This window comes from Loxodonta africana, chromosome 16 (genome assembly GCF_030014295.1).
Source record: "Loxodonta africana isolate mLoxAfr1 chromosome 16, mLoxAfr1.hap2, whole genome shotgun sequence".
NCBI lineage: Eukaryota > Metazoa > Chordata > Mammalia > Proboscidea > Elephantidae > Loxodonta > Loxodonta africana.
The window spans coordinates 51,951,692-51,969,324 of NC_087357.1; the positions used below are offsets into that span (position 1 = coordinate 51,951,692).

General features: G+C 35.0%; 1 protein-coding gene across 17 annotated transcripts in view; it reads right to left on the reverse strand.

Moving 5' to 3' along the window:
- The window catches only part of PCDH15 (protocadherin related 15), an 853,216-nt gene that overhangs the window by 578,854 nt on the left and 256,729 nt on the right, over positions 1 to 17,633 (reverse strand). For all 17 annotated transcript variants that reach the window (XM_064269614.1, XM_023546967.2, XM_023546966.2 and 14 more), the window contains 2 exons: positions 9,871 to 10,031; positions 377 to 532 (listed from right to left, as the gene is read on the reverse strand). In XM_064269614.1, the coding sequence (XP_064125684.1) occupies positions 377 to 532; positions 9,871 to 10,031 (317 nt within the window). The remainder of the gene's footprint in view (positions 1 to 376; positions 533 to 9,870; positions 10,032 to 17,633) is intronic.

Consider the following 17,633-nt stretch of genomic DNA (forward strand, 5'->3'; position numbering starts at 1 on the left):
CAAAGGGAAATCAAAACAAAGAAAAGCATTAGTATAATGTTTCTTGCAATGAGAATAAATAACTCCTGTTGAGTCTCAGTAAGCACCGATGTGGATTCAGGAATTAGATTTTCTAAGGTGTTAAAAAATAACAATTTTTATTTCGTCATTATTATAAATAAATTAATATCTTTCCTTTAGCAAAGCAAATTTCCGAAATCATATCACATGTCATCCTAGACCTTATTTCTTTTAAAGTACTACTTGTTAAAAATATTTTCTTGGTATTTGTAGTTAAGCCTATAATTATATTGCGATCATTTCAAATCATCTATAATATACAGCTAACTAAATAGATCAACAAAAATACTGCAAGAGAGAGTAGAGAGAAACTGACCTCATTCACAGTGGCATAGTAGCTCTCATGCTTGAACGTGGGTGAGTTGTCATTCCTGTCTCTCACCACAATTCGCACTTCATGGTAGATAACAGTGCCGACTTTTTTGTTGATGCACTGGACTTGTACCACGATAGAGTGTATGTTCATTGGTGGCTGCAATGTAGAAATTGCATCTTGTTTAAAAACAGTTGAAACTGAAACTTCTCATCACTGTCAAAACAATTAATTTATCATCAATAAACATTTCTATACTTGTTTATTTATAAATCTTTGAAAATTTGATCTTTTTTGCACAATTTAAGGATAAGGAAAAATAGAATTATTTCATTGTTCAATTCCATATCTCAATGCATAGAGCCTCAGGTATCATGGTGCTCATGGTTACAGGATTGATAATGAATGTAGTAACAAATTATGAGTCAAATTGACTCTATGGCACCTAACTGCAACAATAACAAAACTAATGCTGAGATTTGGTGGGAGGAAAAAAATTTTGTCTCTTCAAAAGCTAAAGAAGCAATAGTATGAACCACTAATTTATAAAAAAACATTGCATTGATGATAAAATCCTTGTGTAAGACAGATTGTATAATTTTGTGTTTATATTTCTACTAAAATGTTATATGTTCATGACTGAAAAAAATGTACTTTACAATTTTGGTGTGTACTACTATATAGCTATGTTATACATATGTTTTAACAGTATTACACTGTAAGTCTATAGGATAATTGATCTAAGTAATAATTTATAATCAGATGTTTTAAATTTAGGTTTATTCATCTTACTTTCTCTTCACTAGGCTGAAAGCCCCATAAAATCTGGGTGTTATTTTGGTTAAAATTATGTCCTTCCACCCAGTAAATGGCATTGTGCTTAGAACAGGCAAGTAAATAATAATTGGAGATATAAGGCTTGGTTTCCAGTCCTAGTCCCACAATTTACTAACTGTATGAGTGAGAGAAAATCACAAAATTTCTCTTTGGTTTCGTCATCTCTAAAATTGGGGATAATAATTTTACTAATGCCATAGAATTGTTGTATTACATGGGATAATATTGTGCCTGGCACTTGTGAAACACATTATAGATATAAATGATTTTTATTTAAAAAAGATTAAATTTTAAAAGGTACAAAATATGGAATCTATAAAATATGGACCAATACATTTGTATTATAAGTTAAATTATTAGATACTTGATTTAAATCAATTAAGATATGGGAAAGATCACTGGGAGCCGAGGAGGTCCCATAAAATTTCCACATACCATTTTTGTAAGTGAGAAGAATGCTGTAGACTCTAGAACTAAATTGAAGCTAAACATTGTTTAGTCTCAAGATATTTTTTGTGATTAATAAAGAAAAAGGTAGTTGAATTGTTTTATACCTGGCTGAATAATTACACCTAAACCCAAAGAATAAATTGAAGCATCAGTAACATATACTAAACTGCCATATGGCTTTGTGTTCTAATATTGATCCAGTTTTGTTTTTAATTGCTGACACGATGAAGGCATTAAAGTCATATGCATGAAATCTGGGCATGTCACAAAGTTCAGAAAGGCATATAATGCATTTTATAACAAAAGGCAAGGTTCAAAAATATCTTAATGTCTGAATAATAAGTTACAAGTGACATATTTTCACAGCAATCGATTTATCCTCTCTGTTTACATTAGAAAAATAGCTAAATCACTTAAATGTAATAAAGAGCAACAAACATTAATATGAAAATAAAATCATGAAAGTATGATGATGAAAGCTGATTGTACATGTCAACACTGTAACCAGCCTATTGGAACACTAAGGCAAACTTTACACTCATTAATAAACGTGTCAGACACAGAAATAGGTTAAAATAGGGACCATTTTAAGGGTGATAGGATGGAAAATATGAACACCTTGAGAAAGTGTAATAAAATTTGAGGATGTTTAAGTTAAAGAGATAAGATTTGCCAAACATCTTAATAGTTGTTATAATGAGGTATACTAGTTGATATCTTTCTAGTTCCAGAAAGCAGAGATAAGGACAAGGAAAAACAAGTGTAATGAAAATATTATAAAGCATGTATTTTCATTATAAGCAGGGCTTTCTATTAATCCAAGATGCCACAGAATAAAATTGTCTGTTTTTGAAATGAGTCCTATCCCTGAAAATCTGCAAGCTTGTGGCTAAATGATCATTTAAAAAAGACTCTTTAGAGGTTTTCTGGAGAGAGTTTGAATTAGATGATCTCCATATTTACCACTTCTAAGGTGCTTGCTTTAATAGACTTTTCAGAATAGTGCTGCATATTTCAATAACCAAGTAAAAACAGAATATATGCACTACTAGCCCTTGGCACACCTTTAGGGAGACAGTCAGGTGTATTACGGTCTTCCAATGTTATTTATCTTTTTAATATTGCAGATAAAATGTATAAAACCATTCCATCTCAACTTCTAATTGCACTTTGGCATTGGGACAGACAGATCACAATTGTTAGAAATAGTGGATCAAATGCAATATGCACTAAGCCCTCACTTAGTCCTCTAAGTACTCATAAATTAGGTACAATCAGGTCACGTGGAGCCATTGTCACTCTCAACTTTGGCTCCCTGTGCAACCGAAAGTACCATGGACAGAACACAAAAAGAACACAGCTGGCAATAAATTCCAACTATAATGGATCACACTGAAGGCAAGAATTCCCTGTAGCTAATATATATAACACACAATTTAATCCTGCATTGAAGTGGCTTCTATGCTGCTGTACAAGAAGGCCATAAATATATCAGACACAGTTCTACTAAGTCGATTAGTGAGACTTTGGGGACTCTGAACCCCTTAGAAATGTATTAGGGAAATTTTGGGTTATTTTTCATAACTGGTGAAAAATTAGTCATGGTTAATTTTATCTTCCCTAATTCTCTTTAATTGTTTCATTCATGAAACAAAGAGGAAAGAAAGCTGCATTTAAATTGTGTAGGGAAAATCAATTAAAACAACTAACATTCATATATACCTAGACATGCAACCTATTCTCTTGATTTTTTTTTAAAAAAGCAATGCTTAGCATAATACTCTGAATATGTGCCTATATACTTGTATATTAGCAAGTGTGTGTGTGTGTATAGATTTTGATATGCATAGATACAGTTCAGGAATGATATACACCAGCAGTTAATTAAAGTTATTTTTGAAAGTGGGGCTGGGAGTGGGAAGTAAGTGAAGAACACTTTTCAGCAAACACAAGTTTAGGTAAAAAAGTGTTGCTACTAGATTTTCAGTTCATACATGCATGGGTTTCTTCCCAACAGAATGTGTTTAAACATGTCTCTGCGATCAGTGGATGGCTACAGACAAGTTCTCTCAGCAATAAACTTGTCTTAGTCTCGTTAGGGTTCCTTCAAAAAAATAAACAAATAAAAGGACACTTTTTATGCCATGGAAAAAAATGATTTTGAGGTCACAGCTAAGACCAAATTTTTAACAAAACTCAAGTGGACATCTTCTCAAATCATTGAAGTTTTCAACATGTTCATGAGAATGCTGCTCCACAGAAAACAAAAGTTTTTAGACGGATCAAGCTTTTTAAAGAAGGTCAGAAAGACCTCAAAAAAAATTGAAAAGTGCATTGGTGAGTAAAAGGCCAGGAAAGTTGCACTGGGGATTTTTTTTTTTTTTTTCCATCACTTCCGTGCACCTGTGGCAAGGGTTCTCTTCCAAGAATTTTGTTGGGAAATCTCACCCCATCCACCCTACAGCCCTCATATTGCCCCTTCGGACTTCTTTTTGTTCCCCAAACTCAAAGAACATATAAAAGGAACACAGTTTCAGTCCCTAAAGGATGCCAAAGCTGCCTTTTTGACGTGGTGTAAATCAGAGAGGAGAAGAGATGGAAATACCGCTTTCAGAAGCGCATGGACCTAGATGGAAGATACATCAAGAAACAATAGCTTCACATTTTGATATTTTTATTTAATAAAGGTGTCTATGATTTTGTAGCAATACTTTTTAATTTACCCTTATATGTATGAATTTTATGATTTAAAGAAAGATAAAATTAAAAAAATAGAAAGTTTTGTCATGAATTTTGCGGGGAATTACTTAGGATTCAACATGTAAATTCAACTTTTGTAAGGAGATTATTGAGGTAAACAGAGCAGCTTATAGCACGTATCTTCAGCCTAAGGGGAACTGGGTTTTTCTAAAAACAATATCACTTGGAGAGCTTAATAATTTGGGGAAAATAAATTTTTAACAAATTTGTATAAGGATGTATTTTATCTTTCATAAAATGTAAGCAAAGTTTATGCAGTCCTCATAGGAATGAACATTTCTTATCTTGATTTTTCCTCCTATGCATTTACTACCTTTACAAATTGGAAAAAAGTTTATTGTTTAACAAACTGCGAGACAATGAAAGGAAATAATAAATAATGTGTTCTACAAAACATTTTAAAACAAAGAAACCAACTTAAAGGAAATGGCCAATCTGATGACTGTCCTTCAGAATTAAACTTTACAGAATGAAGAGTATATTTGCAGAAAAACTTGCCTGAAGAAGAAGTACATATCTGAAAATACAAGTAGTTATATGCGATATTTAGAATAATTAATAGATATTTCAAAATGAGTTATTAAGGAAATTATAGCCCAATGATCACAATATAGAAATCTGGCAATCATTAGTAGGGTTGAACCCTGATCATTGGCTCTGCTTTGCTATTCAAAGCCTTTACATTTTTTAATTAGGGTTCACTATATTCAAAAAATTGAACAACCCAAAGAATTTGGGCAAAAATTTAACTCAAACTGTCTCAAGAAAACCTCTAAAGAGTACTTTTAAATGGTTTTTAGTCTCAAGCTTGCAGAGATTTTCAGGGATACGACCCACCTTATAAAATAGTCCAATCTGTTCTATGGCATCTTGGATTAAGAAAAAAACTCTGCTTATACTGAAAACATATTAATATAGACGGTTTAGTAAAATTCATATAAATCATTGATCTAATAATTTAATGAAGATAAATGAGTTTATCTTCACAAAATAATAGGACAAGTATACAAAGATGTATGTATATTTTTTCACTGTAGTATTTTTGTAATCATCAAGAACTACAAACAAACTCAATGTCCAATATAGGAGATTATTTCTAAAAATATTCCTTTTTTTTTCTCATCCAATGAAGAGTATGTGGCCATTAAATATGATTATATATATTCATTCATTCATTCACAGGGAAGTCTTTGTTTTACAAATTATGTATAAAAAGAAGGCTGGAAGCCTAATGTATAATAATGTATGATCCAGTTTTCATTGAAAACTTGTATAAATATATATGAACCTACACACCTATACCGAAACCCTGGTAGTGTGGCGGTTAAGAGCTAAGGCTTCTAACCAAAAGGTCAGCAGTTCAAATCCACCAGGCACTCCTTGGAAACCATATGGGGCAGTTCTGCTCTGTCCTATAGGGTCGCTATGAGTCGGAATTGACTCAATGGTAATGGTTAATGGGGTTGCACACATATATGCATGAAATAATATATGGCAGGATAAATATTAAAAGTCCTTTTCTCCAGATGGCAAAATTACTTTATATGTGCTTTTATTTTCTTCCATGTTTACTATGAACTTATATTATTTTATAATTAAACTATAATTTCCAGTTTTGATTAGATTTGGATTTAAAGAAAAATTTACCACATGATATGTCTAGCAGCAATGGCTTATGCTTCGCACAAAGCAGACGTGCACTGGCTTGAGAATTTCCAGCACAAAAGCATTTACACTCTGATGAACAAAGCCCTAAAAGCACTACTGAAAAAAAAAAAAATGCTGTCCAGTCAATTTCGACTCATAGAGACCCTATAGGACAGAGTAGAACTGCCCTACAGAATTACCAAGGAGTGCCTGGTGGATTCGAACTGCCAATCTTTTGGTTAACAGCTATAGCACTTAACTACTGCGCCACTACGGTTTCAAAAAGCAGTATAGCTACATAAAAAGTGATTCATAAGAAATTTCAAAATTCAAAGCTTATGTCAGACACAGTGAACTACAGTAAAATAAGAAGTTGAATTGAGACTTTCTTCTGTGATGGAAAATGTGACAGGTATCTAATATCTAAAGAAAACTCATTAAGATTAGAGCAAGTTACTCCAGCTAGATTGTCTCTTCAAACATGTATGTGGTAAATAAATATTCCTTTTCTTATTTGTATAACCAGGGCTCCAATTGCATTTAGAATTTCTAATTTTGAAATGCAAGATTCTTTAGCAATTTGAGACTGAGAGAAATTGAAAGATTATTTACCTGTGGCAAGACCCGCAATCTGAAGTCTATGTAACCTGGTGTCTATGTTGTCAGGAAAAAAAGATAAAAGTGTAACTTCTGTTTATCTCTGACTCCTTAATCATGAACACAAATTCCACTTGAAAACAAAGCAAAACAAAAAAAGCTAAAAATGCCTTGACTTCCAGAAGGCGCAAGCCCTGCATCTATTTTAATTCATGTTTTGTAACCCTCACTACCAGGTGACACTACTTGTACACAATAGTGATATTAGTTCTTTGGCATGACATTCCTTAACTACCCAAAACAAAAAAACCCATAACTCTACAGGCTTAAATTCATATATCGCTAAGGCTCAGAGGATGTTTTATTTAATATCTTGCCATATTTCAACAAGTGAGTTTGCCAAATTACCAAATGACAAATACATTGCCAGTGAGCTTTTCTTTTTTTCTTTCAGGTTTTCTCCTGCAATATCCATTTAACATTTAAAAAGTTCAGATATCTAGTCTCCAGCATCTTTAACTAATTTCAATTAGGTGGATGCCATCTGACAAATTCTTGCATACAAACTATCTTTGTAAGTTTTACCTGGCTAAAGCATCCCTAATAAGAAATAACAGTTCGAATAGAAAGCAAATCAGTTTTGATTACTGTAGTAATCATTTCAAGAACCAGCCTGGATGCTTCTTGAAATGATACTTGTGCACTTTGCAATTATTAGTTTAGGGTCAAATAAATTTTAAAAGTGTTCCCATCACAATACTGCACTTTAGCCAATGTAAAAAAAAAAAAAAAAAAACTGCAGTTATTATCAGAAATAAAATAATTATATTAATAAAACAGATATTGTTTTTAAAAAGTGAAGATAATGTTTGGCAAGTAATTAAAATTAAGACAATGTAATAGGCTGGGAGATGAAACACAGTTTATCAATAATGGTAGGTATTCTTTCTCTCTACTCATAGCTATGACCTAGAAGTTGTGCTTTTAATATCAAAATAAGAAAAAAAATGGTTCCAAAAAGAAAGTAATTTACTAATGAACCAGTAAATAATTGTATATCATCTATTAGGTGATTTTAAAAGAAAAAAAACAAACAAAAAGAAAAAAAGTATATCAGTGGTATAAAATAGATGAATACTTTACAGTTTCCTAACATAAAAGTTCTATGATCTAGATAATACTAATGAAGACCCAGTAAAAGATGTCCTGTGAAAGGCATTATGCTGTGTGAAATTAGCCAGTTGCAAAAGGACAAATATTGTATAAGACCACTATTACAAGAACTCAAGAAACAGTTTAAACACAGAAGAAAATATTCTTTGATGGTTTTAAGCTTGGGAGGGAGGGAGGGAGAAGGGTATTCACTAATTAGATTAGTAGACAAGAACAATTTTCCATGAAGGGAAAGACAATCCACAATACAAGAGTGGTCAGCACAACTGGACTAAACCAAAGGCAAAGAAGTTTCGTGAATAAACCAAACACTTCAAAGGTCAGAGTAACAGGAGTGGAGGTCTGGGGACCATGGTTTCAGGAGACATCTAGGTCAACTGGCATAATAAAATCTATTAAGAAAACATTCTGTGTCCCATTTTGATGAGTGGTGTCTGGGGTCTTAAACACTAGCAAACGTCCATCTAAGATGCATCAATTGGTCTCAGCCCACCTGGACCAAAGGAGAATGAAGATCACCAAAGACACAAGGTCATTATGAGCCCAAGAGACAGAAAGGGCCACATAAATCAGAGACTACATCAGCCTGAGACCAGAAGAACTAGATGGTACCTGGCTACAAATGATGACTGCCCTGACAAGGAACACAACAAAGAACCCCTGAGGGAGCAAGAGAGCAGTGGGATGCAGACCTCAAATTCTCATAAAAAGACCAGACATAATGGTCTGGCTGAGACTAGAAGGACCCCAGAGGTCATGGTCTCCAGACTTTCTGTTAGCCCAAGACTGGAACCATTCCCAAATCCAACTCTTCAGACAAGAATTGGACTGGAAAATGATACTGGTGAGGAGTGAGCTTCTTGGCTCAAGTAAACACATGAGACTATGTGGCCAGCTTCTGTTTGGAGGAGAGGTGAGAAGGCAGAGGGGGACAGAAGCTGGCTGAATGGACACGGGGAATAGAGGGTAGAGAAGGAGTGTGCTATCTCATTACGGGGAGAACAACTAGGAGTACATAGCAAGGTATATATAAATTTTTGTATGACAGACTGACTTGATTTGTAAACTTTCACTTAAAGCAGAATAAAAAAGTAAAAAAAAAGAAAAGGTCCTGTGAGTAATGCAGGTTGGTGGAAGCTTGCAACCAGACAGGTTGTAATATTACTTTCACAAAGCCAAGCCTTCTCTTCTGAAATGTCGTCAGTCCATTTTTTACCTTTTCAGACACCCAGACTAAGGTGTGAACTGTGGTACGTGAAGAATGGTGTCCTGATGAAAAGAAGTAGTGAGGAGTCATTGGTGGGATGGGAGTAGGATCAACGTAATTCATTTTGGTGGGGAGGAGCCTATGTTGAACTCAATCCTACCATACCTATTCTCCACTGCTACCCACATTTAACATCTACCACTACTTAGCTGAATTATGGGCTTCCCCAAGTAATAAAAAACAGAACATCCTGGTGAGGTAGTAGTATGTACTGTCTTCCTCACCACACAGTTCTTAAAGACTCTGAAAAACAGAAATAAAACTGCTTAAAAGATCATCTACTCCACACTCTGTTTTAAAGAGGATATTAACACTTGGGGATGAAGTGATAAGCCAACACTTTCTGTTTATAAGTGTACCCACCTGTTACTTCACTCACAAACTTTTTGTCTTGAAGTCAACACCTAAGTGGCACTTTTACACTTTGCTATTGTTGGAGAGACATGGATTATGGCTAGGATTACACTTTTTTCAAAGATCAGGGCTCCTTTTTCTAAGTACTGTATTTTCTCCTTGTTGGGAAATCTAACAACTTCCAGTATGCTCGAAGGGTATATAATGTTTTTCCAGACACAGATATTCTGTTTCTCTCTCATTCTTTTTCCAAGGAGTTAACAAGAAGTTGTGTTTTTTCCTTTTGTTGATGTAGACAGAAATAAACTCAAATTATATAAAGGCAATTTTATGCCCAATCAACAAACCCATGCAGATAATTAAATTATAATGAAGTTGTAACAAAGAGGTAAAGAAAAGAAAAATTACTAACATCTCTATCCAGGACTCTGCCTGTGCTGTTCAGGAAAAGCATTTGCTTAACAGGATCCAACAACACCCAGTAATCCACGTTGTCCTTTAAAGACAGTTCTATGGTGGGATTTGGTCCTCCAGCAGTTCCTTTGATCAGCATGTTGTCCACTATAATCGTACCTGCAAACCAAAGACAGTTATTTGAAAACACATTGTACTCGTATGCACTTTTTCTCAAAGGTCACGTGCTCAAACACCAACTGGCTAACAAAATTTATTTTAAGACAGAAAATATTTGATTTTATATCTAGTATGAGATAATGTCCTTTGTCAAAAAGGCAAAAATACTTTCATGGTTACTTATAAATTATATTTTTGGGAAAGGAAGTTGGGAGGCAGCAATTCAAAGCCTTGGTGAGTTTCATCATCTATTTCTTGTTTTCCTTTAACAACATGAATCTGTTTCTCTCTCTGACCATCACTTCTCACAGGAGTTATCACTGAATTTTACCATGAACAAAAGGAAATGCCTGTAGTAACAGAGCCTGGTGCTTCAATTCACTAAGTAAGACTCCTGATATGAAAAGAGATATGCCCGAAATAGGGAGGAAGAAAATGGAAGAGATAAAGAAGTAGTGGTGTCTCCAAGGGTAAGAGCTGCTTTTTTCTTTTCTTTTCTTCTGTTATCTTAAAGCAGATCCATAAAACGTAAAGCTTAGTGTGAAAGACAAAACTAGTGTGCAGGCACACAAGAGGAGCCATTCTTCTTTAAAACATTTCTCCAGAACTTGACTAGAACAGCACACATTCCAATGTAGCATTTCCATGTCTCTTTTTGTATTATTTTTTCAGCAAGCTGAATTGCAGACATTTGTTGAAAAAGAGTTGCAAAGAGAGTATGTCTCTAATCTTTCCTACCCTGTTAAAGATCCCATGCATTTTACAAGTTGATGCAAACAGCACTTGTTGTTGTTAGGTGCCCTCGAGTCAGTTCTGACTCATAGCGACTCTATGCACAACAGAACTAAACATTGCCCGGTCCTGCGCCATCCTTACAATCGTTGTTATGCTTGAGCTCATTGTTGCAGCCACTGTGTCAATCTACTTCATTGAGGGTCTTCCTCTTTTCCGCTGACCCTGTACTCTGCCAAGCATGATGTCCTTCTCCAGGGCCGATCCCTCCTGACAACGTCCAAAGTATGTAAGATGCAGTCTCACCATCCTTGCCTCTAACGAGCTTTCTACCACACTTCCTCCAAGACAGATTTGTTCATTCTTTTGGCAGTCCATGGAATATTCAATATTCTTCGCCAACACCACAATTCAAAGGTGTCAAACTCTTCTTCGGTCTTCCTTATTCAGAGCTGATGCAACTCAAATCTCCTCCCCTCACCCCACAAAGATCCTTTTGTCAAACAATAATGCACTGTACTTACAGGAATCATTTTCAACTGATCTATTTTATTAAACTTATGGCATACAGAAGAGCTGTGGCCATGTAAATAAAAATGTGCCCTACTAAATACACTAGAGTAAGTGGCAAATATATAGAGAACTTATTGCCTCAGTTTACAATACAGGAATATATACATAACCCATAAATGGAAATCTGGTTTGAAAAAATATGATGCAAAATTTATCAGCTGCATTTTCTTAAGGCATTGGTATAACCTGAAAGTTATACCAATGCATAATAAGTAAGGGGAGGGCTTTTTTAGAAGATTTTTAAACGAAATTAGTAATAATAATAATGGTCTATAAGATTTCCTTATCATATTGTTATTAATGGGTTTTATCTGCCTAAGAAATGTTGAAAAGAATCACTCTTTTATAATAACAAATCTAAATGTTTATACACACACATACATACTTATCTAACTGGTGGGTATTTTCTTCTACTTTTTATATACTGGAACTAGTTTTTTTTTTTTTTTTATATACTAAACAAAAAAACCCCAAACCTGTCGCCATTGAGTGCATTTGACTCATAGTGACCGTATAGGACAGAGTAGAACTGCCCTATAGGGCTTCCAAGAAGTGGCTGGTGGATTTGAACTGCTGACATTTTGGTAAGCAGCCGCAGCTCACCATACCGCTTTTCATATACTAGCAACATAAGAATATTTTCAAGGCCCGCGTATGTACTTCTTTGCAAAAACTTCACACATTTGACCTTTGGAAAATTGTTTGGCCTGTATTTCAAGATGTAATTAAGAAATTAAATGTGATTCTATTTTCTGATTCAGAAAAAATTAAGAAACATACAATAGGTACGTAAACTAACATTAATGTGTATTCCTTGACTCAACAGCACCTAACAGTAGTAACAGCAAGCATCCTTATAATATCCATATACACCAAGCAGGCACATTCAGGTAAGAAGGCATTTAGTTCTCACTTATAATGCAACTCGACTATAACCAGAGCAAGTTGTAATAGTTATATTAACCACTGTTCAACTCATAGAATAAAAACATTGTATCTGGAATTATTTTTCATTTAATTTTTTTTTTTTTAATTTCATGGAGAGGACTAAATATTTTTCTTGCTCTCAGATTATTGTTGTGTTCTTCCATGGTTGAAACTCAGCAATAAGTATTTCTAGTGCTAGTGTGCTGAAAAAAGGAAAAAGGAAGAGCTTAGCTATTCTTTCATCAGAATACTACATACACATAGCAAAAATTTCTCAAGAATATGATACAATGTGTTACTTTAGATCAAACGTTTGAAAGACAGAGGGACAAGAGCACAGCTAATGCTGACAGGATACAAGGAGCAATAATAAAAAAAAAAAAAATTAACCTACGTTTTCACTCTGGCATGCCTGGATATTGCCCCCCACTTGTCCCCTCCATCTCTAAGAGAAGAGTGGATACCCAAGCTGAGGTTAGCACTGAGCTAGGAGCTCTTTCACTACTCCATCACAGCAATGGGGACTACATCTTCTACAGGCCCTAACATTTCCGGACCTGGACAGCTGGTGGTTCTGCAACAATGCTGGCAAGCAGCTCACCAGCAGAATACCGTGGTCATATTTGGAAAATCTGGTTCTGTGCCTCTTCTCGCTTTGAAAGCTTTCCCTCCCTCCAGTAAAAACCTTTTCCTTAGCCCCTTTCATTCTTGACTCCATTTTAAATATAATGTCCAAAAAAAAAAAAAAAAAACGCATTGCCACTCAGTCGATTCCAACTCATAGCGACCCTATAGGACAGAGTAGAACTGCACCACAGTTTCCAAGGAGCGCCTGCTGGATTAGAACTGCTGACCTTTTGGTTAGCACCCATAGCTCTTAACTACTACGCCACCAGGGTTTCAAAATATAAAGACAGATAGGCTAAAATTAAAAAGGATAGAATAATATGTACTATTCAACCCTAATGAAAAAGCTGAATAGCTCTACTGATATCAGAGAAAGTAGACAAAAACAAGGAATATTATCAGGAGTAAAGAGATGTATTTCATGATAATAAAAAGGGTCAATTCTTCAACAGGTGTTGACCCTGAAGGAACTTACAGAATATGTGGTACCCAAAGATGGGATTCTCCATATAAGAAAATTTCCTTTCACCATAATAAAGATGGGTGGCAATCAGGAAAAAGTAAACTTCGTTTGATGCTTATGTAGAAGAGAAGAGGCCCTGGATTTGACAGATCTAGAATTCAATACTGGATCCACCACTTACCATCTGTGTGAAAAATGAATAAATGGCTTAACCTCACTGACCCTCAATTTTCATCTTCTTTATAAAGCCAGTACCACAATAAAACAGGCATTTCTGCTGTAACATTCTGTATTTGCTCCTGAATTTAACAAATAAAACTCATGTTCTTGTATGTAGAGCACTAATAAAAACCAAAACAACCACAATCACAATAAAATATTGTCACAGTTGAATATATTAATCTTTTCACCAAGCGTTTTTAGTCAGTCAATCTTCAAAAGATTTAAATATTTAGGTCTGTGCTTCTTCCTCTGTATTGTGGGTCATTGCTTGTCATAGAGACCATTTTTATCAAAATTGAAAGCCTGATTCAAAATTTAGCCTTTTTCATTAATCTATTGCTTTAATTCAGAGACCATCTTTCCAGCTCCTTCATGTGTACTTAGAGCTCCGCCAGAGGGATTATCAAGGTGTTCCTTAACCACAGGCATTCATGGAGCCACTAATGCAGACCACACTGGTACTAGACAAAGGTACTTCAGTAGATTTTCAGCTTTTTTCTTAAGATCTTATATAGTTAACACTTTCTAATTGTAAAAAAAAAAAAAGTCCAGATTATTTATAAATTTGCATATATATACGTATATAATGGAAAATGACTTACGAATCAATACAACTTCCTCATTACATCAACTTCATTTCCCTACTTGCTAGTTGTATATGAGGTAATTTACACCAAGGAAGAGCCTGTTGGGCTGTGATGATGACTGAAGGAGGTAACACTCTTGAAATTCTGATCTCAGTCCCTGGCATACAAAAAAGACTTAGTAAATGTTTTTTTTATGGATAGCGTCATTGTTGTTAATGTTTTTCTATTTAGAAAGGGAGCGCATTTATATATATATTTTTATACTTATTATAAATAATAAATATATACACTTATTATATAGAATAAATAGTAATTGGACATTTAATGTGCTTTCTGAAAAATGTATTTGCTTGTTTAAATAGGGAGTTATAACATAAATAGATCATTCTCTAAAAATACTGTGAAGGTGGTAGTTGGGGGGTCACTTCCACTAGAAAGACAGTCTTCCATTGCCTTTCTAATTAAACTAATACAATGAAGCTAAGTGAGTAAATTCTGCATGGATATGCAGAGTAATTGACTGTTTGGGTTCAACCCAAACATGAAAAAAACAAAAAAACAAAACAAAAAACACTCTATGCTTATAACCCACCACTTGTCTGCTATATATATATAAAAAAAAGGCAGTTAATAATTCAAAGTCATGTAACCAATATGTATTGCGTAAAAACTCTCCAACATTTTTTTCTCCAGTTTAAGCCAACTAGAAGAATATTTAGCAACATCATATAGCCAGAAGCATCCATGGCTTTCCACTTCTTTCCTCTCCTAGCAATAAAGACAAAAATAGCTCCTAAAAGTATATTATTTTATTAAAATAAATTTTGAAAAAGTCAGATTTTCAGTTGAACAGTTAGCATGGCTATTATATAGTTGTTTGTTATGGACTGAATTATGTCCCCCCAAAATATGTGTTATAAATCCTAACCTCTATGCCTATGGTTATAATTCCATTTGGGAATGGGCTATCTTTGCTATGTTAAGGAGACATGATTAGTATAGGATATGTCTCAGTCAATCTCTTTTGAGAAATAGAAGAGATTGAACAAGGGAAAGAGTAGGGATGGGGGAGAGAAATGACAAACTACATGAAGATTCCTCCAGAACTGACAGAGAGAGAGAAAGATTTCCCCTAAAGCCAGCACCCTGAATTCAGATTACTAGCCTCCTAAACTGAGAAAATAAATCTCTGTTTGTTAAAGCCACCTACTTGTGATATTTCTGTTACAGCAGCACTAGCTAGCTAAGACATTGTTATTGAATAAAATTCAGATTATAAGTTTATCGCGCTAAAGCAAGGCTCTTCTCATATTCAAATTCTCCTTCTTTGATTTTTATACTTCTTGGATTACAATTTTATAAACTGTATATCTCAGCTAAACTTAATATACATATTGCATCTGGACAACTACTTGTCAAACTCTTATAGAGCAAAAAAAACTTGTCATGTCTGTGTTTTTTTGCTCAGAGTATGTAACTACTGGATAAAGAAAATATCAGTTGGCCTGTGTTTGAATGTTGGGAATATATTAATGATATGTAAGGCTTGCTAAAGATAAAAAATGATACCCTGTAAGTCAACAATAATCAACAAAACTTACAAGTGCTAAAAGCATAGTGCTTGCCTCCAGTTAACAGCCAGAAAGACATTGAAGACTTCAGTCCTACCACCACAAGGAACAGAATTTTGCCAACAACCTGGTAAGCTTAGAAACAGATTCCTCCTTAGTCAAGCCTCATGTGAGACTGTAGCCCACACCAATACTTTGACTGCAGCCTTGAGAGACTCTAAACAGAAGACCCAGTTATGCTGTACCTGTACTCCTGACCCACAGAAACTGTGAAGTAATACATGTATGTTGTTTTAAGCAACTAAGCTCCTGTTAATATTGTTATGTGGCAATAGATAACCAATATGGGATGAAAACCAAAAGACTATATTCAAAATCCTGACCACTTCCTAACTAACTGTGTTATCTTAGGGAAATTACATAGATTCCTGTAATCAGAAATATGGATTATTATGAAGAATAATTAAAGTTCTGTACATAAATAAACCCCAAAACCCAACCCGTTGCCCTCAAGTCGATTCTGACTCATAGCAATCCTATAGGATAGAGTAGAACTACCTCATAGAGTTTCTAAGGCTATAAATCTTTTCAGAAGCAGACTGCCACATCTTTCTACCACAGAGCTGCTGATGGGTTTGAAAAGCCAACCTTTTGGGTTGCAGAGAACCGCTTAACCACTGTACTACCAGGGCTCCCATTTTGGATTGGATCTTATGTTTCTGTTTGTGTTGGGAGCTACCTTTTCCTAGTCTAGAAGCAATGAGAGATGGTAGAGGTAGGTACTGACATGAGTTCTTATTAACTTCTGAGGAAACCATGCAGGAGCAGTCACAGTAGGGCTGTTAGGCTGATTACCTGAGAGCTAGAGGAAGAAGGTCTACCTTCACTGGGCATTGAGGTTTATGAATTTAGGGATTTAACATTCTCAGTTTCATCCATCTTCCCATCTCATTGACTAAGGGTTTCTTTTTTTCCCATTCCACATCATTTTCCTGGCTTAAGAGACCTGGAAGAGTTGAGATTTCAAGTGGCTTTGCATCTCTGCAACTGTTATATTTAGACCGTGGGCTAGTCCTCCATAACATATGCCCTGCATCTAAAAAGATGTGACACTCTTTCAAAATTGCCACAGAGAACTTCTCATTTGCCATGTGTATTCTTATTGTATTTCATAACTCTTAATTTCATTTTTTCCCCTTGTATATTTTCAAGGGTTGTTGGAAGAAACCAAATGTAATCATAATTATTACTGTTGCCATAGTGACTAAATGCTTCAGCCACTTGATCTCCCAATACCTTATACCTGCACTTAATCCCAAGCTACTACAGGTGCAAACTTCAGTAATTGCGATTCCACTGCTTGCCATGGATTAGCCATATTCCGTTTGCATTCCCCCATCCCTATAAATTTAAATTATCCTTGACTCCTCAAATATATAAACAATCTAATCCCAGACATTAGTTTGAGTCTCTGATTGAGGCCACTTCATTTGCCAATTACTATATTACTCGGTAAGGAGCCCCGGTGGCGCAGTGGTTAAGTGTGCTTGGCTGCTAATCGAAAGGTCGGCAGCTCAAACCCACCAGTCGCTCCGTGAAACAAAGAAGTGGCTGACTGCTTCCAAAAAGATTACAACCGGAAACCCTATGGCCAGTTCTACTCTGTCCCATAGGGTCGTGATTAGATGGAGCTGACTGGACGTTAACGGGTTTGGTTTGGATATTAATTGGTTTATAAGCAGGCAGATGATGGCACCCATAAATTAGGCTAGTTTGATGAAGGTTTGATAAAGCAACAATTAACAAAAGTTTGGGCAGGGAGCAGGAAAATTCCAAGGAATAATGTCGTGTAGTTAAAAAAAAAAGAAAAAAGAAGGGAGGAAAAAAAAAACCCAAACCC